Here is a 25,827-nt window from a genome sequence, read left to right as displayed (position 1 = left end):
GTCCATATGAATTGACATTATATTGTGCAACATGGACACAGCTGGACATTCCAAAAATTGGTGGTGTGTCTGGTAACCTTCTGCTTTCACTTTACAAAGGACTAGGGTTTTATCCCTCATGATAGTAGGGAAGAGTTTGAAATAAAATTGGAGAGTGTTTCTGAGGACATGGATTTTGCATCCAACAGAGCTGTATACATTTCATAACCCTTTCCCCTGTCCTGCATTTTATTCCCTCACCCCCCCCCCCAAAAAAAAAAGATCCAACCATTCTTTACTATCCCTCTGGCTCTTGATTCTGCTCCTAATCTATAAAAATCCTAAAATATGTAATTGTGGTAAATTGGAAAAGTAAAAGAATCCAAATACATTCAACATACATATTCTATTCAGATCACAAATTTGCCTTCGCAATTGCAGAAGGGAAGCCTGACCCACCAACAGAAATCCTGGAATACCAGAAACAAGCTGAATGAAAGCTAGCTACTCTAAATACTTTATTTGCCACTTGATTCTGGGCTAGAGGACTTAATTCCATATTGTTTGAAATGATCACAGCCTATTGGAAAACCTCTTTCAGTTACAGTTGGTCTCAATTCTTGTTACAGTTCCTGTATCCATAGAACTAGCAGGTGGATAGCCAAAGCTTGGCATGCCGTGAAGTTAATTCTTATAGTTGCATAGGTTTCATGCATTGTGTCTTTCCAGCCCCCCAAGTACACATTACCCCAGTGCCAGAGGCCAGACGACATCGAACGCTTCTGACTGGGATGCCGCTGGTTCTGGAATGTGAAGTCTCTATACCTGATAGCGCCATTTGCTGGCTCAAAGATGGGAACACTGTGGCCTCAGATGATGGTGCGCTTGTTGTCCAGTCAGAAGGCAACATTCATAGACTGCTGATTCCTTCAGTCTGCTCTTTGGATTCTGGGACTTATACGTGTGATACAGGGGATGATGCCGTCAACTTCACTGTGACGGTGGATGGTGAGTGGTGGGAGAGTTGATGTGTTGAAGGGGAGTGCTGCTGAACTGCAAAGATGGGGCCCCAGAGCCTCACAGTGCAATCCGGGGCAGAGTTCAACTCTTCTAAGTCCATTGAACACAGTGGACTGTCAAGCCCTTGAGAATCTTACCAACTCTGTAATAAGGGCAAACTCACTGAAGTAAAAATGCTTCTTAAAATAAAGAGCATCTGGCAGCTGATGGTGCCAACACAAACATTGAGATCTTGCTGCCCTGTGCTGGTGGGAGTTGGCCTACAAGATTAGCAATGATCCCCATGCTGCCCTTGCTTTATTCTATGGGTGATGGTCCATTTCCTGCCATCATGTTATTTCTTTGTCATTGCAGAACCTCCTGTGAGAGCTGTTCATTCCAATGCTGAGGAGGTCCACATCTACCAGGTCACAGACCGTGTAGTGCTGACCTGTGAATTGTCCCGCCCAGATGCTCCTGTGTGCTGGTACAAGGAGGGGAAGGTAGTCGAAGGAAGCAAGGCTCTCCTTCTGGAAAGTGAGGGGCCTCACCGTCGTTTAATTATTCCTTCTGCACAAGTGGCCGATGCTGGAGAGTTTGCATGTGACACGGGTGGAGATTCTATCTTCTTCCACATCACTGTCACAGGTCAGGAACTTCCCCCTCTAAATGTCCCTTTGCTACACAGTCCTTTATAATCCAGTACCAACAAGTTGTATGTGCTAGATTTCTGCTCCTCATAGATTGGTGGTTATGAGGCCTGTGAGAAGTCTTGGCAGCTGCCTCATCTCTGAGTATGCTGACTCCAGCCTGGTTGTGAATTATTTTTAACAAATAACACAGCATCTCACAAGAAGTGATAAATATACCCAGGAACACCTTGTACAATTGCTTTAGTGAGCGACATATATCTGTTCAAGGTTCACCCTTGAATTACTGGCATCTGTTCACCTTGATCATCTCTAAGAAGCTGCTTAGTCCCATAAAATCTTTGCCTGCCATTCCATTCACATATTGGTTATTCTACCCCCTCCAATCCAATTTAATTTCAAGATTTCATTTTTTTTAAAGTCATGTTTGGTTCCCTACAGAGCCACAATGAACTCTTCAGCTATACGTTGCAGACCCCTACTGTAGCTCCCAGGCATGTTTTCTGTCTCAGTTCAGTTTCAGTAGAAAAGACCAAGAAGCTTGTGGTCATTTCTGCATGGTCCAAATATCCCAGGTTGAGCAAGGGAAATATCCTAGTTTGGCCAAGAAGTTTGCCTGGTTCCCAGTCCTAAAGTGGGTTTGTCCCACGATATTTCCCTCATCCTGGGATTTTCAAAAATCGCCAATTTGGCAATTCTTTTCAAAAATCCTACGGTGAACCCGCTACCATGAAAAAACCTCGGGAGCAGAACCAGTTTATTTTTTCCTGCCCAGCTGCCTGATCTCCCCCACCCCACCGCCCATCCCCTGATCTCCTCACCTGACATCATGTCAGTTTTCAACTCTGCTGAGTTGCTGACTGTTGCAGTCCGCCCTTCCCGAAATGTTCCCCCAAGCATGTTTTCTGCTCATGGTATCGACCGGGTGCCATTTTGCCTGGGTTAATCAGAGTAGAGTCCCAAAATTCCCCATTTTCTTTTCTGTACATGTACTGGTTGCTCTGACTGCATAGCTAGGGAGATGTGCACTTTGGGCTGAATGTTAGTGGGCATATCGTAAGGGACGGGGGAGTCTTTTGTTTTCCACAAAAATATGAGAACGTGAGTGGGAATGTGATGTGATGCTGTGCCCCATTGTTTTTTTGCTGCCGCTTGCCGTGTTGAGGCCTGCGCTGGGCCCTATCCAAAACTGGAAAAAGGGGGAGCTTTGTTTTCCCCCGCCGCTGCCCAAAACCAACAATCAGAACGCAGGACACTGGGGATGTTTGTGCATGTGCAGATATGTTTATGGTGTACTTACAAAAGACCCGGGCTCATGCAAAACAAACTGGAGTATTTCCTCCTGGTCTTCACTCGATTCCTTCACAGAAACGGGCAGTCATGCGAATGGAGAAACTGGGATAAAATAGGCCCGGATTGTAAGATACCGATTGTAACCTGATATAATTGTGCCATGCAGAAACTGCCTGTGTTACATCAACAAATATATTTTAATATAAGGTTTTGCAGGGTGGCACCCATTTCTCCAGATGCACAGAGATGTTCTAGCAAAATAAGTTCCTATGCTGAAGTAATTCATTTGCCTTTAAGGTGCCACATTTGTACTTTGCTCCGCCCCCCCCCCCCCCCGGCCCACATGACTATGCGTCTGGAATTGAGAGGAAGGATGACCTTGGAACTGGAATGTGGTGTCTAAAGACGTCATTAACCTTAGATGTAGAGTGTGTGTTTTTTAAGTTGCCTATTTCATTATTGTAAATGTGCAGTTAGATTTTCTGGGTTCCTTTGTTAGTTTGTTTTTTAAAAAATTGCAAGTTATTTTATCATATTTTGGCCAAGAAGGCAAGAAGAAAAGAGAAGAATAGAAAAACAACCCACACAACTACACCACGTTGTATCTCTGATCACAGTGCTTAGGGATAAAACTTTTGTGCCTTTTCTGCCATCCATCCCCTAAAGGTTTCGATTCAAAGGGACTTTTTTTTCCTTTAGGAGGATAACGCTTCTTAATCAAAGAGGCAGAAAATACTGGAGGCTCAACAAACTCACATAAACGAGTGGGGCAGCCAGGCAGGGTACTACCAGAGCAGTGTTTGAACTAATTTACTTCATATGACATTTTTTCTCTCCTGGCATCTGGTAATCCTAGTCAATTGTCATCTGTAAAACGAATCTGTTAATTAACCTGTTAACTAACCTCTGTTGATTACTCTAAACATGCTATATATATGACACATAATAATGCTCTCTTAATGTCATGTGCCCACTGATGGAGGGAGATTCATTGGGTTAGGCCTAGCAGCAACCACTAAAAAAATCACTACCCACACTACTTGGTCCAGCAAGTGAGCTACTGGGTCTGGCCTAGTGCTACGAGGAGCTACGGTTCAACTGGGCCCAAGCTGGAGCTGGTAGCCACAGCAAAACTCAGCCAGACATTTCCCCGGGAGAGGCTGCCAGAGGGAGGAAAGGAGGGAATGCTGAAGACAGGGAGTCACATAACTGTAAGTGGGCTGGTGGGTGGGGAGGAGAAAAGAAAGCAGAAAGGGAAAGAGATTATAGGGGCTACCAGGGAAGGGGAAACAAAAATAGTGGTGGAAGGTAGATGGGAAAATGAGACTTCTTCCACAAGGCCTTGCTGCTTTGTTCTTTAGAGTTGATTTGGCTTTTTTGTGTGTGTATGTATGTGTATATAGGATACTTTACATATTGGTCTCATAGCATCTTTGAGCTATGCTAGGCTAAGAGAGTGAGACTTGTCCAGGTCAAGACTTTGGGATAAACCGGATGTGAAAGCGTCTTCATGACCACTACAAGGATGTAGGGTTGTCAGGACCCCCTTGGTCACCAGTGAGGAATGGGGGAGGAAGGGTTGCCAGATCCTGGAGATTTGGCAGTGGAGCTGGGGGGTGGAGCAGGGACCTCAGTGGGGCACAATACCATAGAACCCACCTCTAAATTATATTTTTTTCCCCATGGGAACTGATCTCGGTCGTCTGGAGTGTGTGTTTGGCAAAACCTGTTTCAGAAAGTAGGGGTCCCGAAAAAACGGTGATGATTTAAGGGAGCTGAAAAGAGGTTCCTGAATAATGCCAATGATAAAAGGAGCTGCTGCAGATTTTTGCAAGGGATTCTCTGTAGGGTTGCCAGCTCCAGTTTGTGAAATATCTGGAGATTTTGGAACTGGGGCCTGAGAATACAGCATTTTCTCCAGGTGAACTGATCTCTATCACATGAAGATAAATTGTAATCCCAGGAGATCTCCAGTAACCTCCTAGAACAGTGGTGGCGAACCTATGGCATGCGTGCCAGAGGTGACACTCAGAGCCCTCACTGTGGGCACGCATGCACAGAGTTTGTCATGTGGGGGGCATAAAATCGCCCCTCACATACATCTAGGCTGGCCTGGGCCGCTGGGCACGACATGCGTACACCGCGGCAAGCAGATAGGACTCAGCTGAGAGGACTGATGCCTGTGCTTACTCCTTTACCTGGGAGTAAGCTCGGTTGCTGGCAATGGGGCTTGCTTCTGAGTAAATGCTCCTTGGGTTGTGATTCACCTGTTCAAAGCATTTTCATAGCTGCTTCAAAACAAAACCAACAACTACCACCAAGCTTACTCCCGGGTAACACGTGCCTTGGAGCCAACCATTTTTTCTGAACTAAAACCTCAGTATTCAGGTTAAATTGCCATGTTGGCAATTTGCGATAAATAAGTGGGTTTTGGGTTGCAGTTTGGGCACTCGGTCTCGAAAAGATTCACCATCACTGTCCTAGAAGTTGGCCCTCCCCATTTATAGTAAGTTTCTTTCTGCCACAGAACCTCCTGTGAAGATTGTACATTCCAGTGCTGAGGAGGCCCATGCCTACCAGGTTGCAGATCGTGTGGAGCTGACCTGTGAACTGTCTCACCCTGATGCTACTGTGCATTGGTACAAAGATGGGGAAGAGGTGGAAAAAAGTGAGGCCATCTTGCTGGAGAGTGAGGGCCCCCACCGCCGGCTGATCATTCCTTCGGTGCAGTTCCATGATACAGGAGAGTTTGTATGTGATGCAGGTGGTGATTCTGTCTTCTTCAATATCACTGTCACAGGTCAGAAATGCCTCCTACTAATCTTCTGCTTGATTTTTCACCCTCTCAGAGAGAGAGCGGAAAATTCCTTTCCTGTGTCTTGTTCTCTGTCCACCATATTCCATAAAAATGCTTCCTGGTACTTGGGTTCAATGTACCTTCTTCATTCAGTCCTTGCTATACCTCATAGCAAATTCTGTTACAGTTGTCTGTGAAGTATCTGTAAGATGTCACTGTTATCTCAGTGGGACCACTGAGGGACACATTTTATTAGTGCAGTGCAGTGGTCTGAATTACGACAGTGTTCCTCAGTCTCAATGTAGCTAAGGATGATTTTCTATTAATTGCATTTTGCACTTCAAAAAGTTCATTTTTAGAGTTTGTGAGAAGATTTACCTAATTTCAGTGAAACCCAGTCATATTTCTATATGAACCACAGTTTCGGGGCAGGCCTCTTAACTGGAAGAAAGATTAAGCAGTGACTCTTACAGAAACACAGTGGGAAGCCTCTTGTGAAAGTAGGTGACTGCTTCATCTTTGTATCAGGAGTGATAGAAGGATCCAATCACTCCATGTAGAAAGACATTAAAAGGAATTCTTGGAGGAATTTGTAGATAGTAGATAGATAAGATAATGTTAAATGTGTAACTGTTTATTAACAATGGATAGAGGTCAACACAATTTATTCTATTGGTTAAAAGAGTTTTGATTATATATGTATATTATATAATTAATGTTAAGTATTTTATTAATTTCTCTTGTGTGTCCCTACACATAGTTCTGGAACAATTGCCCGGACAGGATAGTTTGGCTCAACTTGCAAGACCCCTTCTGATTTCTAAGCCTCATTTTCTATTTCTCTTTTCTCCCATAGAGCCGCCTGTGCAGGTTGTTTCCTCCAATGCAGACAAAGAGCATGCCTACCAGGCCTCACAACAGGTGGTGCTGGCCTGTGAGCTGTCCCGCCCCAATGTTTGTGTGCGCTGGTACAAAGATGGGGAAGAGGTGGAAGAGAGCGAGAGTCTTCTCCTGGAAAGTGGAGGATCTCACCACCGACTGATCATTGCCTCAGCTCTGGTTCAAGACGCAGGAGAATTTGTGTGTGATGCAACCAGTGACTCTGTCTCCTTCAGTGTTACTGTTACAGGTCAGTTAAGCTGACACCTTTCCCTAGTTGTGAATTGTGATATCAGAAATAGTAAATGACAAGTGGGGGACCCACAAGGACTTTGCCGGGGGGGATCTCATTTTCCCCTATATGCCCACTATTTCGTTTTTCTCTTCCTTGAAAACCCTGTTTCCTGCTTCCTTCTCTCTTTCCCACCCATCAGCCAACCTCTTTCCCACACATCTGCACTTATACCTCGTCTTCAGCTTTCCCTCCTTCCCTCCCACGGCAGCCCTCTCCCAGGGAAAACTCTTATCTGTTCTTGCAACTGCCCTACACCAGGTTCAGCTGCACAATGGGGAACTTGCATGGATTTCTGGGGAACACCTCACTTTCTCCTGTATCCCCTCCCAATTTCTTATTTTCCTCCTAATGGCAGTCCCCATAACCTCACCTTTCCTTTCTTCCTTTTCTCCTTCCCCTCAACCAACCAACCATTTATCTCCCCTCCATGTTCATCTACATTTTAAAATGAATTTACTTCATTTACCCCCCACCTTTTTCCACAATAGGATCCCAGAGCTGCTGACATCATCCCCCTATCCTCCATTTTATCATCACAACAACCTGCTAGGGGATTAGTCTTGGAATGTGTGACTGGCCAAAGGTCACCCAGTGAGCACCATGGCTGCTGTTGAATATTAGCAAGCAGCTGGCCCTGTCAGTTGTTACTGCTGGACCTAGAGTTTCCAGATGGTTTCAAGAAAACATCAGACACGCTTGATAACAATGTACTGAAACCCCCTGCATGCTCAATATGGGAAGTTTATTGACGATATTGCACATTACATCTTATCTTTTTCTTTATTAATCCATTACAGATCACGACCAACCATTTCAACATAGATACATAAAACATTGCCAGTGCAAATAAACCATTTTGAAGAACAGATAGAGCCAATTCTAATATTTACTAGACCCAAATATAATAAATTAGTTTTGTAAGATAACTTGATAAAAAATAAGCAGGTATGCCATCCAAGGTTCAGTGAGACTTTGGGCCGGTCCCATACTCTCCACAAAACCTACCTCACAGGGTTGTTAAAAGGGTAAAATGATGGAGAGGAGAATGACGTAAGGTGTTTGGGTCCCAGCTGGGAAGAATGGTGGGGTATAATTAAAGTAATTTAAGTAAATTAATTTGCTGCATGAGGACTGAAGGACATATGGTGCTTGGCAGTTCTTGCTGCAGAAGCTTAGGGGCAGAAGAGGAGCAATACACAAACACGCAGGCACGTGCTTTGTTCTCTGCTGCAATCTCCCCTCTTCACCTTACAAACAGATTATTCCCACCCGGCTCCCTTGCTCCCCATCTCAGAAGCAACTCCTCCTGCACTGAAACATTTAGCCCTGAAAACTGCCTTCTATCTACCTTACTGGAAGTCTCAAGAGAGTGTAGGTCAAACACTGCTGCTACATGGGGTTAGCTGTTTAAGGGGTTTGGGAGACACATTCACATATTTTCCCTTCCCAGTTCTGCACTGAGACCTTCCCCATGCAGGGCTGCCCATCTACCACTTAAGCTGTCAAGCTGGGTTAGCAGCCCTCTTCATGACCACTCACCCCTCTGGGATGACTGCTCCAGACTCCGCCTAACTGGGAGCTTCCCCCCTACTGGCCTCCTGAGGCTCCCTCTTGCCTTGCCATGTCTCCCTGGCTTTTGGCCATTCTGTAGCTGCTTCATGCCACCCAGCACCTGTGAAGAATGTCCTTTTAAAAGTCTGTGGGAACCTGATTCAGCTTTGCATTGCAGCATGGTGGGAAGAAGAGCTCCTAACTACTGCCTACACTGTTTTCCCAAGCTGGGATGGCCTCAGGGGGAGTTTTTGTCTCATTTTGGAGCTGTGTTCACAAACTCCGACTTTTCAATCAAGAATCTGGTTCTGACACATTAAAAATACTGTGTCGTTTGGCCCGAGACAATCCTATGCATGAGCATTTGCAAGTCTTGAATGGTCATCTTCTACTTCCCAAGATTGAGAGATAATTGATGAGACTATTTCTTCTGAACCTCCTCATTCATAACAAGTCTCTTTCAGCCACAGAACCTCCTGTGAGAGTTGTGCATTCCAGTGCTGAGGAGGCCCATGCCTACCAGGTTGCGGATCGTGTGAAGTTGGCCTGTGAACTGTCCCGCCCTGGTGTTCCTGTGCGCTGGTACAAAGATGGGGAGGAGGTGGAAGAAAGTGAGGCTCTATTGCTGGAGAATGAAGGCCCCCATCACCGGCTTATTATTCCCTCAGCACAAGTGCATGACGCAGGGGAGTTTGTGTGTGATGCCGGTGGTGATTCTGTCTTCTTCAATATTACTGTCACAGGCAAGAAAATGATTTAATTTACCTTCGGAAAGGCTAGAGATGTCTGTAGCATCGTTTCAGTTCATTTTTTGTTTGCTAGGCAGTGTAATACAGAACAGTTACTCCTGTCTAAGCCCATTGAAGTCAATGGGCTTAGACTGGAGTAACTCTGTTCCAGACTGCACTATCAGTTACGTATTGTAGAAATTATTATCACTGTTACATCTGTTCAGAGTCTGTTGTCTTTCTTAGCCCCCTTCCGCACATCACTGGGAGAACGTGTTTCAGGCGGGATAAAATAACCCTCTCCCCTGTTTTCGCGTTCGCATGCCTCAGCGCAGCAGTGGGATTGAAATAATTTAACAACCAGTTCCAATGGTGGGATTCAAATAATTTAACAACTGGTTGTTTACAAGCACCATTTTAACAAGTGGTGCAAACCTACTGAATCCCACCACTGCCTCCGCGGTTGCTATGTGGGCTGTCATTGCGCCTTCACATGGAGGTGCGGCTTTAAAAAAAAATGCACCTCCCTCCACTGGAAGGCTGCGGGGCGGGGACTGTTAAAATCCGGGAAGTGTGGCCCAGTAAAGTGCTTCCCAGGGCATCTGTTCACTTGCAAGCAGCTGCAAAACGCATTAAAACAAGAGAATCACAGATAGCGCGATTCTCCAATAACCTGTTTAGGGGGGAAACGGGGGGCAGCCTTGCTTTAGAGGCAGGAGCTGTGTGAAGTCCCCCTCCCCGAAATAGGTTTTTCCTTGTCCCCAGCCCGAGTTTATTGGCCCATGCAGAAGGGGCCTTAGTTCATATCCATTCAAATCAGTTTGACCGGATCTCTAGTGCTTAATGACTAGAAGATCTCCCTTGGAAGTCTGTGATCTAATTTCTTTTCAATTTGTAGATACAGTAACTATTTGAAAGTGCAGTTTGGATCTGGGCAACCATGCTGGGGAAGGGTATTTTAACTCTTTTTCCATATTTCATTTTCCTAATGTAAATTAGTGTAAAGTAGAATTGTGTTTAGATTATATATCAGTTTATTGTATACTATTATCCTCTTAACCAAGCCTGCAAAGGGAGGGGCAGTGAATGAATGAATGAATGAATGAATGAATGAATGAATGAATGAATGAATGAATGAATACCTACCCACACACCCACCCACACACCCACACCCACCCACCCACACAAACACACACACACAAACACACCCACACCCACACCCACACCCACCCACCCACCCATCCACACACACACACACACACACAAGTCAGACCCCAGAGATGCTGTTTTCTCTGGCTGGAAAAATGGTGGTGATAGGGAAGAGTTAAAATGCCCTCTTCCAGTGGTGACGTTTTGAGCCAAATCAAAATGTAAAGAACATATCACAGATCTCCAGTTTGATTGATTTGTCCACATGTGCAGATTTACTGGAAACAAATTATATAACGAATTAAAACACAAATAGTAGTTCTTATCCTTTTGTTTACAACAGTAAGATGCTTGGAAAGTTCTGGATCAAGTCTGCAGTGAGGCAGTGGGAACTAAAAATAGTGGGTCTTAGTTGAGAATGTTGAGGCTGAGAGATTACTGAAGTTTTTCAAGCATAAAAATACATAAAGAGATTGATGGTGTCTGACAGCTTTTTGCAGTATTGGGCCTCGGAGAAGGTGATGAAAACTACCACAGACACTGAATTATAGGATTCTGTCATCAATCTTGTCAATAGAACCTTTACTTTCAAGTATGTGTTACAATGTATATATCTGATATGTTGAGTGTATTAATTGCAGATGGTGAAAAATAAGAACATCTATCTATCTTTTTATTTGATTATATATATATGTTGCTGTCTTTAATTCCACTGAAATTCACTCCATTCCTTGTGCTTTCTCTCATAATCCTGCAGAGACACCTGTGCAAATTGTGCACTCTAACACAGACGAGGCCCATATTTATCAAGCCACAGAACGTGTGATATTGTCCTGTGTACTGTCCCGCTCCAGTGTCCCTGTCCACTGGTATAAAGATGGGGAAGAGGTGGAAGAGGGGGAACGCTTGCTGCTGGAAAGTGAAGGAACACACCAACGGCTAATCATTAGCTCGGCACAGGTGCAAGATTCAGGCGAATTTGTCTGTGATGCAGGTGGCGATTCTGCCTTCTTCAATGTTACAATTGTAGGTCAGTAATTTTTAATTATTCTTTTAATCAGGGCTACTTTTATGTACATCATGATTATATTTTCTCAGATTCCCATTTGAAACTCAACTTGGTCAGTTACAAGGACTTGTCTTCGTGAATTCAAATTCTGGGAGTCATATCTTTTTATTCAGTTTGTGTGATCTGCATTGTACCTTGCTGGGCTATCTGTCTGCTATTTTGTGTCCTGAGAGCAGCATACATGGCAATCTTCTTCTTTATTTTACTACCATAAGCCTGATTAGATAAGTTAGGTTGCAGACTGGATCCCCGATTCATTCACACGAGCATTGTGTTTCTTCCCTACTTTCTTCCATTGTGTTTCTTCCCTGCTTTCTATAACTTTTAGCATTCTTGGGACAATTGATTCCTAGCTTGTAGGCCAGTGTGCTGCAGTGCAGAGGAGGAAGGGGACAGAATCCCACTCTTTTTCCATCAGTGGAGCTTCTGCTCATAGAAGAAGCAGCACAGAGCAAATTCACCTCTTCCCCTCTGCACTGCAGCCCACTGTCTAGAATCAGCTTTGTCAAAATGTGAAAGAGGAGAAGATTCACAACGGTCCAAATTTTAAAAGGGGAGAGGGGTGGGCAGAGGCTAACTGTGGTTTCCTCGCACTGCAAGAGTCATGCAAGAGTCTGAATGACAACTAGAGAAATATACATTTTTCTTTACTGAGAAGTTTAAATGAAAGTACTAACTGTAATTGAGTATGTATTGAATGCCAAATAGATGTTTATGAGAAAATGAAATTAAGAAGCATTGGAAATAAATAACAGCAATACAGCTTATATATATATATATTGTATTTCTTACCATATCCCAAAGGATCAGGGCAAGTTGCAAGATATCCTGATAATCCTTTATCCTCATGAAATTGCATGCGTCAGGTTTGAATTAAAACATGACAAGTTGCCAAAGACTACTCAGTATGCTTCATGACTGAGCAGGGAGTAATTTTCTCTCTATTTCAACCCAATATTTCTTTTATTACGGCATATTGGTAATGGTTCACAGTATATATTTATATCATATACAAGCAGCAGCGGGTCTCCCTACAGCCAGTTCTATGGTATCAAGCCTAGGCCCCCTTCCGCACATGCAGAACAATGCACTCTCAATCCACTTTCAATGCACTTTGAAGCTGTGCGGAATAGCAAAATCCATTTGGAAACAATTGTGAAAGTGGATTATTCTGCATTTGTGGAAGGGGCCCAAGCAAGAGCTTCGGTAGCATCTGTGCTCACAAAGGGTGTTTTCTGGCTTGCATGCAGGCCTGCAATAACTGACTAGTTCCTGTAATGACTTTGGAGGTCAGAGGATGTGTGCACATGTCTGAGTTTGTTGCTCATCCATCTGTCCCAAAGCCTTCATGAAAATGGCTGTCTGGAGCCTAGGAAACAAATGTATGAAGCCATGTTCATCACCTGTGCTCAAGGCAGAGGTGTAGCAAGGGGGGAAAGCACCCAGTGCACCAGTGCGTCCTCCACCCCGCCCCGGAATGCCTCTGTCCCGCCACGCCACGCCCCCCCATGCCCCACAGGGGCGTGCCACCGATGCATCGCACATGCACACACCGTCCCCTTGGAGCTACGCCTTTGGCTCAAGGTACTCAAGCTCCTGCAGTGGCGTTACAGAATATTGTTCTGCTTTGAAGAATTAAAAAGACTAAAGGAATGAAGGAGAAGGATCGAATAGAGGATGCATGTCCCAGGATGAATATCATCTGAAACTAGCCTTCCCCTACTTCTTTAAGATGCCACATGAAGATCCAGCACTTAGAATTTTATTTCTACATTTATGGAAGGAGATGGAGATTTAAACCTTCCCCTCTGAGCCAAATTCATCATCACCAAAAATAAACTTCAGGAGCCACAGTTTGCCCTACTGGGGATCTTACAGGTTGCCCATCAAAGCATAAATGTTTCACCAGTGTGGCGAATAACTGGTCTGCAGGCCAGGAAAACAGCACGGGGAAGACTTAAGCCTCCATCCCTGGGTCTCACTCCTGATTGTGCCCATTTGCACCTAGGAATTAAGTTTTACATTCAGAACTCCCAGAACGCATCTCATAAACAGGACCAGGGTGGATACGTGAGTGAGGTGGGGACTTCATAACATCCTTGGAATGTTGCTTAGAATACAGCTGGCTTCTAGCAAAGCTATTCTGAAAAGAAAATTCTGGTGGAAATTCTTAGCTGGTTAACTGATGATTAGGCCTCTCCCCACTTTATCTATAGATAGGTCTGGATGAGAATGGAATGGAGACTTGAATACAGAGCTGTGCTTAATGGGAGCCTGTAAAGTTCAAAAATTATTGGAAGCAGCTGGGCATACTGTGGAAGCATTAATAGAGCCCCAGTGACTGGATGGTTAATGGTGTTTGCGTCTTCCGTTCCCCTCACCTTCCGCCAGGCTTTTTGCAACATCTCAAAGCTTTCAGCAGTGTGATATACACACATACACCCACATATATTATATAATGAACCTGTGGCAAACAATAAATAGCTATAATGAACAATAAAAGCAAAATCTAAAATAATGACAAAAGCAAATCCTCTCCCAACTGGTGATCAAGTCAGAGAAGAGAATTATACCTCATCTAAAAGTTACTGTAGTGGATTCTAAATTGAATTATCTTCTGCAGACCTCTCTGAATATCAATTCTTCATTCAATAGCTATTCAATTACATGTTGTGCTTTCATTTTAACTTCTCAGTAAAGTTAATTTAAACTTCTTTGGTTTGATTTTGTTGTTGTTGTTGTTGGATTCATGGATACTCCATTAAGTGCCTCACAAGGGAAGCAGAGTTCAGCTGTGACTTGTTTCCAAATCACAATCCATGGAAAACTCTTTGTCTGATGCTACAAGTTGCTGTAACTTGAGACACATCCTGCTCAGCATAAGAGGAGTCAAGAGAGAGAGAGAATGGCAAGAGTATTGCAAATGCCTTAGCAGACCAGGTGCTCGGGAGCAGCAGCTGCAGAAGGCCACTGCTTTCACATCCTGCATGTGAGCTCCCGAAGGCACCTTGTGGGCCACTGCGAGTAGCAGAGTGCTGGACTAGATGGAATCTGGTCTGATCCAGCAGGCTCTTTCTTATGTTCTTAAGGGGGGGAGAGTTTGGGGAGGGGAGGGACTTCAGTAGGGTATAGTGCCACAGATTCCACCTTCCAAAGTGGCCATTTTCTCCAGGTGAACTGATCTCTGTCACAGATCAGTTGTAGTAGGAAATCTCCAGCTACCACCTGGAGGTTGGCAACTCTACATATTATGGAGGTAGTTGTTCCACCTGTTCATTTGTATGGTGCAGTGCTCTCTGCCTGGCATTGTTTGCCACTCATATGGTGACTGTCAGAAAGTGCTGATTAAACTGTATTGAACCTGAGGACTCTCTGAGGACTCACTAGTGAACCTGTATTTATTGAGGAGGCTCAGATTGATTCAGGCCTAAACACATTACACTGTTTCCACACATTGCCTCATTATACATAAGATTCCCCAGTAGAGGCAGACAGAGACTTATCAAGATGCCATTTCCATTCCATTCAGTTCAGTTTCTTTATTAGCATAATGTAAAAAATAAAAACAAAATCCCAAGGCATTAACATTCTATTCTAATAGCTAAGTTCATTAAAAATATGTGTCCACATGGCCATTTCCTTTTAACTGAATGGTTAGAAATCCTTGAAAGATCTTGTCTTGAGGACTAAAGCAGATAGGTGGCAACAGTGGGTGAGATTTCAGCATTCCTGTCTTCCAGCAAAAGATGTGTTAATTGTGTTTTGGAATAGTTTTGGGACACTGAAAATAAAAGATGGAGAATCTCATTTTACAGATCAATGAATAGTGGACAGTCCAAGAGAATATGTGGAAGTGTATCAGGACTATCACTTCTGCAGGTGCAGACTCTTTTAAGAAAAGGGGTCCTTTGGTAACTGAGAAATAGAAGATCTTAAGATGGCCTAGTCAAGTGTGAAGACTCTATGTTGAAAAGGTGGCATGTTGGCAAGATAGCTAGCCCCTGACCCATAGGAAACTTGGATCTCTGGGGCTCTTGGAGAGTATATGCTCACTTTGCCAGATAACAGGAACTGAAATTTGTGATCTTCCAGTCTTGCTTTTATTACTTGCATGATATATGATTCATCACTTATTACTAGTGACTTGAGGCCAACACCCATACTACTAGTTTTTGTTCTGATCATTTCAGACCACCTTGAGTGGTAAGTATCTTGGAGCATACAAGTAGACTTGTGATCTCAGTTCTGTAATGTATCTTCAGTCAATATTTAATTGAATGTATCCAGGCTTTTGTCTCTATTAAGGGGAACCAAGATTCAAGGCAAAGAGTTATATATGTGATGCAATTTGATATTCTTAAGATTTTGCAGAGAAAAGCCACCTGGATTTGTTCAATTTTGATGTTAAATACCTGAATCCAAATAGGGATCCCATGCAAGATTTAAGGAATGACTTTGGTCTTGAAGATATGAAATGCCACCAGCACTGATTGATTCCCCCACTACACACACACCAGATAAAAGAATTGGGCAACTGCTGCAGTTGTATGCTTGGCAGAAGAAGTCACACAGGCACTGTGAAAAGACCTCTTGAGATTATAGCTAAAATTGATAAGAGGCCATTTCAAGTTGGGAAAAGGTTGCCAAAGGAAGGCTTAAGTTGTCTCTACCCATGTGCCAATCCACATCACACACACCCCCCCAAACACCTGAGAACTGCTGGGAGCCCCAAACAGAACTCCTAGCATTCGTCTGGTTTGACAGGACCCAGTGTGGACCCAGACCAGTGTGACATGTGGTTAGTTCCTCAGTGTTATAATATGAGAAGCAGTACAAGAAAAATCACATGCCTCTGATCCTGTGCAAAGCATATTTTCCCTCTGAATAATTGCAGTTAGCCCCACACATTTGGAACTGACACTTGAACGTGGATTCAATTATGGTTGAGCCCTGTCATCTCCACTTCTAGAAATTAAGCTATTTCTGTGTTTTTGCATAATATGGAGGAAGCTTGTTCTGCTCCCCAAGTAAAATATCTTAGGTGCCCTGTACTCGGCCAGAACAGAGTGGGAGACTCACAAGTAAGTTGTAACAGTTAGAAAAAGAAGTTTATTGCTAGAAGAATTGAGACCCTAACTCCTCCCAGGGTTTGACTAAAACAAAGTACTTGCTTGACTGAAACAACTTAAAGCTTGAGACTTTTATCCTTTCCTGTCTCCTTCCAGGAAAGTTCATTTTGTCTGGGCTTCCTCTTGGTTCCTTCAGTGTCCTTTATCTGGATTCCACTTTCTGTTAACACCTTAACTTTTATACTCCTTATCCACCTTAGACGTAAGAGATATTGCAGCCTTCCAACTCTGCTGGCACCTTAGACTAAATCAACTAAACAGGGGCATTAATTGGTAATGAAAGGAAGACTGCCTCTAGGGGGATTTCTTAAAGGGACAGGGTCTAACTACAGTTCCCTCCCTTAGAACACTATACAAAAGGAGCTAAACACATTGCAACTAAAGGGACAACTGAGACTTAATAAGAAAATAATAAGAGCTTCTCTGGGGGCATGACAAAGCTGTTAATGATGACATGAGGATATTTCACTCCAGCAGAATTTGCTGTAAACCAATTTGAGATGATTCACATGACTTGGATCTCAAAGGTTAAAGGGGTTTCATATTGTCTATTTCAGCTCCTGAAGTGCATATCACTCCTTTGTCAGAAGCCCAATGCCTTCGTACAGTCCTAGCTGGGATGCCTCTCCTCCTGGAGTGTGAGGTCTCTGCCTCTGATGTTCCTGTCCAGTGGTTCAAGGATGGAGATCCTGTGTCCTTAGATGATAACCTCACTGTCCAGTCAAAAGGCTGCATTCGTCAGCTGTTGATCTATTCTGCCTGCCCATTGGACACGGGGACATACACATGTGACACAGCCGATGACACCGCAGTCTTCACTGTGACGGTGGATGGTGAGTCGAGGCAAAAGCTGGGGAAGAGGGATGGCACTGTGCCTTGGCCTTATGTACTGCTTCTGGCTGATGCGAGAACGCCGGAACTGAAGATGATGCTTCAAGGCTTTCTTTCCACCACAGCCCTTGGACTCAAAGTCTCACTGCTTGAGACCAGACTTACCTCTGCTAATCTTTTGCCTTTTCCCACTCATCTTTTTTTGTAACTGAACCTTAGGAACCACTCCTCTGTGGTCTAGTACCAGAAACTGTAAATCCGAAACTGTAGATCTGTAAATCCCTTTCTATATAGAATTAATAAATGGCACAGCACTAAAGTTGTTTCACCCCTTCCTCACTCATCCTCCCATGTGAAGCTTACTTTTGAAATTCTGCTGCTTTTCTGCGTTCTGTGCTACTATGTCATTTTTGATTGCAGAACTGCCTGTTCGAGTTGTGCACTCCAATGCGGATGCAGCTCATGTATACCAGGTCTCTCAGCGGGTGGTGCTGGCCTGTGAACTGTCCAGCTCAGATGCTCTTGTGCGCTGGTACAAGGACGGCGAAGAGGTAGAGGAGGAGGATGGCTTCCTGTTGGAGAGTGAAGGGCCCCATCGCCGTTTGGTCATGGTGGCAGCTCAGGCCCAGGACACAGGAGAATTTGTGTGTGATGCTGTTGGTGATTCTGTCTTCTTCAATGTTACTGTTGCTGGTGAGTGACCCTCTTAAGCTTGGTATCAGTGGGCAGGACTTGTGGTTATTTAATACTGCCTCCTCCCATGAGCTGTGAACAGCTGCCTGTTAATGCTTCTCTGACAGCCTCTTTTTTTGCTCCTTTTTTTGGTGGTCATAAGAGCTTAAGGAGAGCTCTGCTGGATCAAAACAGTAGTCTGAGGGGTCTCCAGCCTTTTTCAGCGTATGGGCACCTTTGGAATCCTGACACAGAATGGTGGGTGCAACTACAAAATGGCGGCCACAGGATATGGAGCAAACCACAAAATGAGTGAGGTCATACATAACTCTAGCAGTCACTCTTCAACGTTTCAAGCAGGACCTATGTTTTACAGGATTCCTTTTTAAATGAACATATTGTTGAAAAATATTTTCTTGCATACACACATTTTCTTGCAGACATACATGTAGACATGCAGTGAAGATCCCTGAACTGGAGTAGCAGCTGTTGCCAAAGCAACTTTTTAAAAATCTGCCCAATAGTCAAATTTCCAATGGTCAGTCAGAAGGCTTTCTGAACAAAAGCCCAGCTGGCATTGCCCACTTTCTAAAAACCCTTGGCAGATACCAGGAATGATGTCAGCAAGCACCATGGCACCCACTAGCACCACGCTGGGGACTTCTAGTCACATCCCTGGCACACATCCCTGGCACACAGACTCTCTGGGTGGGGCAAGGTAGTGGATGAGGGTTGCAGCAGAAAGGGGTGGGCAGAGGGGTTAAGCATTCCCTTTTCTGCTGCCACTAAATATTAACCTTCTAGGACCTGTTTTTCCTTAGAAGCAGCAGTGGCTAAGGTTTAAATACACATAATTCGTGTACAGTTATCCCTTCCATATCACTGGGGGTAGTGATGCACGCCCCCCACAATTTTGAAATCTGCATAAAAATTTGTGGCCCTCCCTTCGTACCAGTGAACAAGCCTGATATTTTATTTTTCTTTTCTTTTAGCTTTAAAAAAGAAATTGTATATTTATGGCATATGTTTTTATGCATTTCTGAGTTTCTAAACTTTTTCCGTGTCATCTGCTGGCCTTCACGTGTCGTCTGCAGCTTCCGAAAAAATCCCCCCAAATTCCCATTTAATTTCTTGCGCTAGCCCATGATGTATCAAAACTGCGATGGGGAAAGTCACGATGTGGAAGGGATAGCTGTACTGTGTATGTTTGGTCCTATGATGAGCATGGGAGTGGATGAGACCTCTTATACTCCTGCACTGTGTCTGTTCGGCAGAGCCCCCTGTACGGATTTTGCTGCCAGCTGACTGTTTGTTGGAGAAACAAGTGTGGGCACTCGAGCGCCTGGAGCTGAGCTGTGAGGTGTCCGTGCCTGATGCTCCTGTGCGCTGGTTCAAGGATGGTCTGGAGGTGGATGAAACACACAATCTCTTGCTGCAGAGGGAGGGTGCTAAGCGCCTCCTTGTTATCCTGCAGGCAAGTGCTGAAGATGCTGGAGAATACATCTGTGAAACCAAGGACGACTCTGTCTCCTTCGAAGTCAGAGTTTCAGGTGAGCAGTGGGGCCCACATCTGCACATTTGAAATTAAGCCCCAGAGCTAACTCAGCAGTAAGTCTAACCCAGCACAGGATATTAAATCCTTAAAATATCAGTTCCAAATCTTGTTTCAAATCTGTAAAACACTGCTATTTTTGTTCCCGTCATATTCTTCAGCTTGGGTTTATATAGATATATTAATATGCTAATACTGGTAGATTTTTGTCAGCTGGAATATATAATTCTAGAGGCCGTTCTGATTGAAACATTCACTCACCATATACATAAATATCTATGAAACTGGGGTAATAATAGGCCCAAAATAAGAACATAAGAACATAAGAACAAGCCAGCTGGATCAGACCAGAGTCCATCTAGTCCAGCTCTCTGCTACTCGCAGTGGCCCACCAGGTGCCTTTGGGAGTTCACATGTAGGATGTGAAAGCAATGGCCTTCTGCGGCTGTTGCTCCCGAGCACCTGGACTGTTAAGGCATTTGCAATCTCAGATCAAAGAGGATCAAGATTGGTAGCCATAAATTGACTTCTCCATAAGGGTCTGTTTTGAAGAATATGGACCAACTGTCATTCTCTCTCTCTTTCTGTCTCGGTGTCTCATGCAGACACTGTGTGGTAGAACATCTCTCCATCTCTTTCTCTTGCTGGTCAGTTATGGGGATGGAGACACATCACATCATGCATTGTTTGTGTTAGACAATATAAGAAAGAGCAGTGGCAGCTCATACCACTTGTAACATTTTATTTGACCCATGGACTGATCGAGAAATTACATGATCACCATTTATGCAGGAAAGGGACCCATCAACAATGCAAAAATATTGTGTGTGGAACCATCCTTTCTGTTAATTTTTTTTGTATAAAGAACTTTGAAAGGGCCAAATCTTAAAGGTAAAGAATTTGTTCATGTATGTATTTGGGGCGGGGGGGGGGGGGGATTCATAGCTTGAGGATTGGCCTCTAAATTGCTTGCAGTGATTTGGAAATCCCTGGTGACCTACATCTACGTTAGTAAAATAATACCCCTAATTAAGACCAACCAATGGTGTAAATGCAAGCTTTTGCTGGCCAAAGTCTTGGCTTTGCGTAGTGTTGGAAATGCCAGAGCTTCCCTAAGTCTAAGGAAACTGAGAACATCCAAGTTTGTTTTGGGAACCAGTAGCACACACAGTGCCTGGGTGCCTCCTTTCACTGCTGCACCTGGAAGATCTGAGGCACCCATTGATCAATATAGTCAAACACATTAAGTAGGTTCTGCACATTAGTTGGGACAAATGTTTGGACATAAGCTGCAGCACAAATTGTAATTCTGTCCTTGGGTGGTATATGAATGGAGGTGTTGGGAAGAGATGTTTACTTTGGATTTGACAATGGAGGATTGCCCCTTGATGTTGCTTCAGTTTCTAGGGCCTGTTTAAATAGGGCTGTGAATAATTATTAGAAATGTTAGTTAGAGAAAAGGACTGACTCTTTGAACAGTCAGAGGGCCAAATTATACTTGACATGGTTACATGTAGTTTTTTCTGCATATGTTATTTCTTTCTTTTGTAAATCAAAATATAGCCAGAGATAGTGGCTATATTGTTCTTGGGAGGTCTTTACAACAGAAATTCTCCCAGCTGCTTTTCCCCCGTGAGGGTTTAAAAATATGCAGCTAAAGAGTTCTTCAAGCACCATTATTTCTTCAGCGGCTGCAAAAATATTCCTGAGAACAGAGAAGTGATAGTATATGGTGGGGTGGCACTAGTGACTGATAGTAAAAGCATGTTTCCTCAAAAATCTCAGCCCCAGTATTTAACTAGAATAGGGATTAACAAATTGCCAGGGAAGAAGATGGACTGCCTGTTTATCTGGGCCCTTCCATCACAGAATAAGGACAGCTTGTAACAACAGATGCCCCCTTCTGACGAAACATTGTGACATGGCCCAGCAACAACGATGCTGTTTGTCGCTGCCTCAAACTTGGGCTACCTGCCATCTCCTTGCAGAGCCCCCTGTGAAGATCGTGCGGCCCCGCAGGGCTCCCTCTGTCCTGAAGGTCTCAACGGGGGAGACAGTGACTCTGGCCTGTGTGCTATCTCATGGGAATGCGCCTGTCCGCTGGGTTAAGGACGGTGTCACGCTAGAGGCCAACAGCGGCCTTGTCCTGGAGGAAGAGGGTGCCCAGCGGTGTCTGGTCATCCCTACAGCTGGCCCAGAGCATTCTGGGAAATACATCTGCAACGCTGTCGATGGCACCATGACCTTCACCGTCCAGGTGTCTGGTGAGTGCAGTGCTCAGGGAACTGCAACAGCAGGGAAGAAAGCTGAGATCAGAATGTTGGTGGGGGGCAGCTGGGGAAAGTGGGAATCCCAGACAGTGATGCTGGGGTAGATTTAGTATGCTGATCAGTTCCCAACCCCTTTCATCTGAGGGCCAAGCTCCTTTCACTGCCTGTTGGAAAGAGCTTGAGCAAAGTTGCCCCCAATCTCCTGAACAAGGAATGGCTATAAAGTCACCAAAGCCAGTGCATCAGTGTGCCTGGGATCACTTCCTAAATCCCATTACAATTGGATAAGGCAAGCAAAGGTTAAAAAGAACTATTTTCAAAAGAATTAGGCATGCTGTCTAGTCTCCTGTATAACTTTGTGACATTTTGTGTCTGAAAACCAGTGAACGCTCCTCCCTCTGACCTCTCATAGGAAGTGTCTGATCTGGCTCTAAAAGTTATGCTCTTCTGCCAGTTTAGATATGGCTGCACTGGATTTCTGGCTCCCTTGTTTGCCTAGAAGTGTGCGTTGACCTCTTCATGCTTTCTGCATTCTCCTGTTGCTAGGGTTTCCTTGTTCCCACTACTTTGTCCGTTGATGTATCATTCATTGCCTACCAACAGCTTGTGCATGTTGCTGCAACCTTGGGCTACATTTGCAAGTGTGTAAGCCCCTGCACAGACAACGGACATACTGGGATTTCTCAGGCAGCCCTATTGCTAGACAGGTTTTGGAGTACCACTGAACAGTAGAACAGTGTCAGTTATTTATTTCTTGGACTCTCTGTTCTTCTGTTTCCTGAGGTTTCAAAAATTGCCATTGCTGGAGATGTGCATCAACAACATGGTGGGGTGGGAGAATTTGTGTTATGAAGACAAGCACATGCTCCACAGGTAAAATTTAGGGAAAAGGTTTGCTTCACATTCAGCGTCCAAGAACATACATGTGAATTCTTCAAGAGGTATGAACATCTATGCATGCATTTATCCACACATGCACACACAAAAGCCTTTCTATTATCCAGACCTGTGCAAATCAATAACAAGATTTGATGAATGGGAGAAAAGTATCCTTGTTTCCCTTGTAAGGTTCATTTGCCAAAGGGAAAAAAAACCCTATGGACCCTGTAGGGTTCCCAACCTCCAAGTGGGGTTTGGGTATTCCCCAGAATTGCAACTCATCTCCAGGCAGCAGAAGCAAGTTCCGCTGAGTAAAATGGCTGTTTTGGAGGGTTGACTCTATGACATTATATCCTCCCGAGGCCCCACCTCTCCCAAAATCCCACCCTCCCCAGGCTTCACCCACGAAATCTTCAGGAACTTCTTACCCTGGGGTTTGCAATCATAAGAACTAGGCGTTTTGAAACTCATAGTCTTAGATACATGGCTTATCCATTAAATGTGTACATTAATTAGATCTTTGGAGAGCTGCAGATAGACTGATGGAAAGGGTAAAATATGGCCTCCATGCTTAAGTTTTCCATATTTGCTCCTGATGATTGTTGTGTTTGAGATGGACAATAGTTCAGCTCCCATTCCTTGTTCACCTCTATTGGTGTTCCTTGGTGGAATTTAATCTTCCTCCCCTGCCTTTCACCCATAACATGTGGTATATATGAATCAGATGTAGAGGAGAGGAAATAAACCTTAAGATGTGGAACCTCTGTTTTTTCCAAAGTAGTCCTATTCCATTTCTTTAAATCACACAGATCTGTAGTGGGAGGCACCTGGCTTTCTTCTGTTTTCAGTGATGTGGGAGGCAGTGGTGGTGCTGCAGATTCAGGGCAGGAGGTGGAGTTGGTAATTTTGGGGCTCTTTCCAGCCCCCTATTGCTCTGGAATATTATTATCTACCCAGCAGGATGCGATGCTCTCCTCAGGAAACTTTTATTTCTTCTAAGCACTGAACCAAGAAAGTTTAGTCATGTAGGGCGTGAAGGAGGTGAGAAGTATTTGCGACAAGTTGCAGAAAAATTGCTTCTACCTTAGTTGGAAGATTTTTGCCCTTGTGTTCTAACTGTGATGTTTGGCCCATTTTCTTCAGTCTCTCCGGTATTATTGTTTGTTCTTTCTTGGAGCAAGTGGATCAGCCATGACTGCATTACTAAAGCATTTGATTGCAATATTTTGAGGTCTGTATCTGAATAAAAGTTCTGAATAAACTTTTTATCTCTAGGGTTTATAAATTGCAAACGTATTAATTCTAAAACCCAAAGTTGAACAATTCCTTTTTCTTCGGACAAATAAAAATATCGCAAAAACATGTGCAAATTCCCCAGGACTCTTCACCAAGCTGGGTACTGAGTCCTGTCTCCTGCCCCATCTCCCCAGGGAAGATGAAATCAGCTTGTTCAAGACATGGATCCAAAGACTGAAAACTGTTGTTGTAGTCTTAAGATGGAAAACAGGCTGTGTGGCAAATAGGATTTGTTTTGATAGCAATGGGTGCGAAACAAGTTTTCAGGTTGCATGGGACTGCTCGGACAAAGGACATAGACCAGGGGTCCCCAAACTTTTTAAACAGGGGGCCAGTTCACTGTCCCTCAGACTATTGGAGGGCCGGACTAAAAAAAACTATGAACAAATTCCTATGCACAAATTATTGTAAAATGTTTGATTTCACCTTTCAGCCTTTCTGTCATCGTCTATTTTTAGAACAGTGACCAAAGTATGTCAAGTACAGGGTGGGCTCCAAATATTGTTGGGGAGGCTGTGGAATACCTTCCCCTGTAAAAAAAAAAAAAAGCAGAACTTTCCCAATGAAGCATTCCATCTAACCCAGGATCAGATTTATCTTCCTGGGTCTCTTTTCCCTCCCTAGCAGCCAGCGAGCAATTCGCCAGCCTGGCTGATGCCAATGGGAGTGTGAGGCGGAACAGAAAGCCTGAGAGCAACACATGGAGTAGCTGAGAGGGAAGGGCGGAGCAGGCGTTGCCACATGTAAGGTTTCCAACTCTGGGTCAGAAAATTCATGGAGATTTGAGGGTGCCATCATGTAACTGCAATCAACAGCCGTTGGGGCCGGTTCCTCCTCTCCCTCGAGCCCCCACTGCACATGAATGGAGCCATCGCTGCCATGCCTGGCGGGCCGGATAAATGCCTTCAGGGGGCCACATTTGGCCCCCGGGCCATAGTTTGGGGACCTTTGACATAGACTGATGAAGATGTCCAGAGAACTGGCTGTTATGGGTTTTCTGGGCTAGAGGATTTGAACGTTTGTACGCTGTTGTGAGAAAAATCTGGTTTTGTGATATTTAATGGGTCCTAACAAAAGGCCTCGCACAACTTTCAGTTTTGGAATTTATCTGTAGACAGGCACTGTTGCTTTAACCTTTGTCTGTTGGGGGAAAATGCCATATTAATTCCAGTTAACTGTGATATGATCAATGTAGTGGAATCCCCAATCTCATAGAACCTGTAGGCATTTTTTAAATTTTGAGAAATGGAAACAAATGCTGTTCTGAAACCACATCCCTCTCCCGCACATCCGCAAGTAACTGGGAGGTGGTGGGGAATCTGTGTAAGTGAGGGCTTGAACCCATTAGCCCCCTTCTTCCTATCATCAGGCCATAACTAGCTAACTTTGTACTCAAGGCTATAATATAAATTTTTCTCCTATTGTTTCTTAGTAGTTATTTTGGTAATGTGACAAGAGAAATGATAATATGTTTATTTTAGACATCATATCCTTTTTCTGCACCCCTCCACTTTGTCATGCCCTTGTTACAGCTCTGCCTGTCATTTGGGTAGAATTCAGCCAGCATGCAAACTTATCTGCCCTTCAACTTTTCCCTCAGTAGCTTGAGGGAGCACTGGCAGGGAGCAGCCAATGTTTGTGTATGAGTGGTTATTCACTCTCCTCTCGTGCTCTAGCCCAGTCAAGTGATTGGTCTAGGAGCAGATAAATGCCTGGGCACTTCGGTGAGAACTTTGGTCACAGTCTGAGTTTTTTTAAAAAAGGAACAAACTTTGTATTCAGCTAGTGCATGCCTCTATTAGTTAGAAG

At 44.2% G+C, this 25,827-nt stretch overlaps 1 protein-coding gene across 6 annotated transcripts in view; it reads left to right on the top strand.

The window, feature by feature from the left end:
- The window catches only part of OBSL1 (obscurin like cytoskeletal adaptor 1), a 66,909-nt gene that overhangs the window by 15,045 nt on the left and 26,037 nt on the right, over positions 1–25,827 (top strand). For 4 of the 6 annotated variants that reach the window (XM_048486634.1, XM_048486632.1, XM_048486629.1 and 1 more), the window contains 10 exons: positions 709–987; positions 1,354–1,626; positions 5,449–5,721; positions 6,575–6,847; positions 8,908–9,186; positions 11,078–11,350; positions 17,076–17,351; positions 17,770–18,042; positions 19,296–19,571; positions 21,562–21,837. In XM_048486634.1, the coding sequence (XP_048342591.1) occupies positions 709–987; positions 1,354–1,626; positions 5,449–5,721; positions 6,575–6,847; positions 8,908–9,186; positions 11,078–11,350; positions 17,076–17,351; positions 17,770–18,042; positions 19,296–19,571; positions 21,562–21,837 (2,751 nt within the window). The remainder of the gene's footprint in view (positions 1–708; positions 988–1,353; positions 1,627–5,448; positions 5,722–6,574; positions 6,848–8,907; positions 9,187–11,077; positions 11,351–17,075; positions 17,352–17,769; positions 18,043–19,295; positions 19,572–21,561; positions 21,838–25,827) is intronic. The other 2 variants (XM_048486630.1, XM_048486633.1) reach the window with 2 other exon arrangements.

This window comes from Sphaerodactylus townsendi, linkage group LG02 (genome assembly GCF_021028975.2).
Source record: "Sphaerodactylus townsendi isolate TG3544 linkage group LG02, MPM_Stown_v2.3, whole genome shotgun sequence".
NCBI lineage: Eukaryota > Metazoa > Chordata > Lepidosauria > Squamata > Sphaerodactylidae > Sphaerodactylus > Sphaerodactylus townsendi.
The sequence above is the reverse complement of the archived record's forward strand: the minus strand, read 5'-3'. Positions and strand labels throughout refer to the sequence as shown.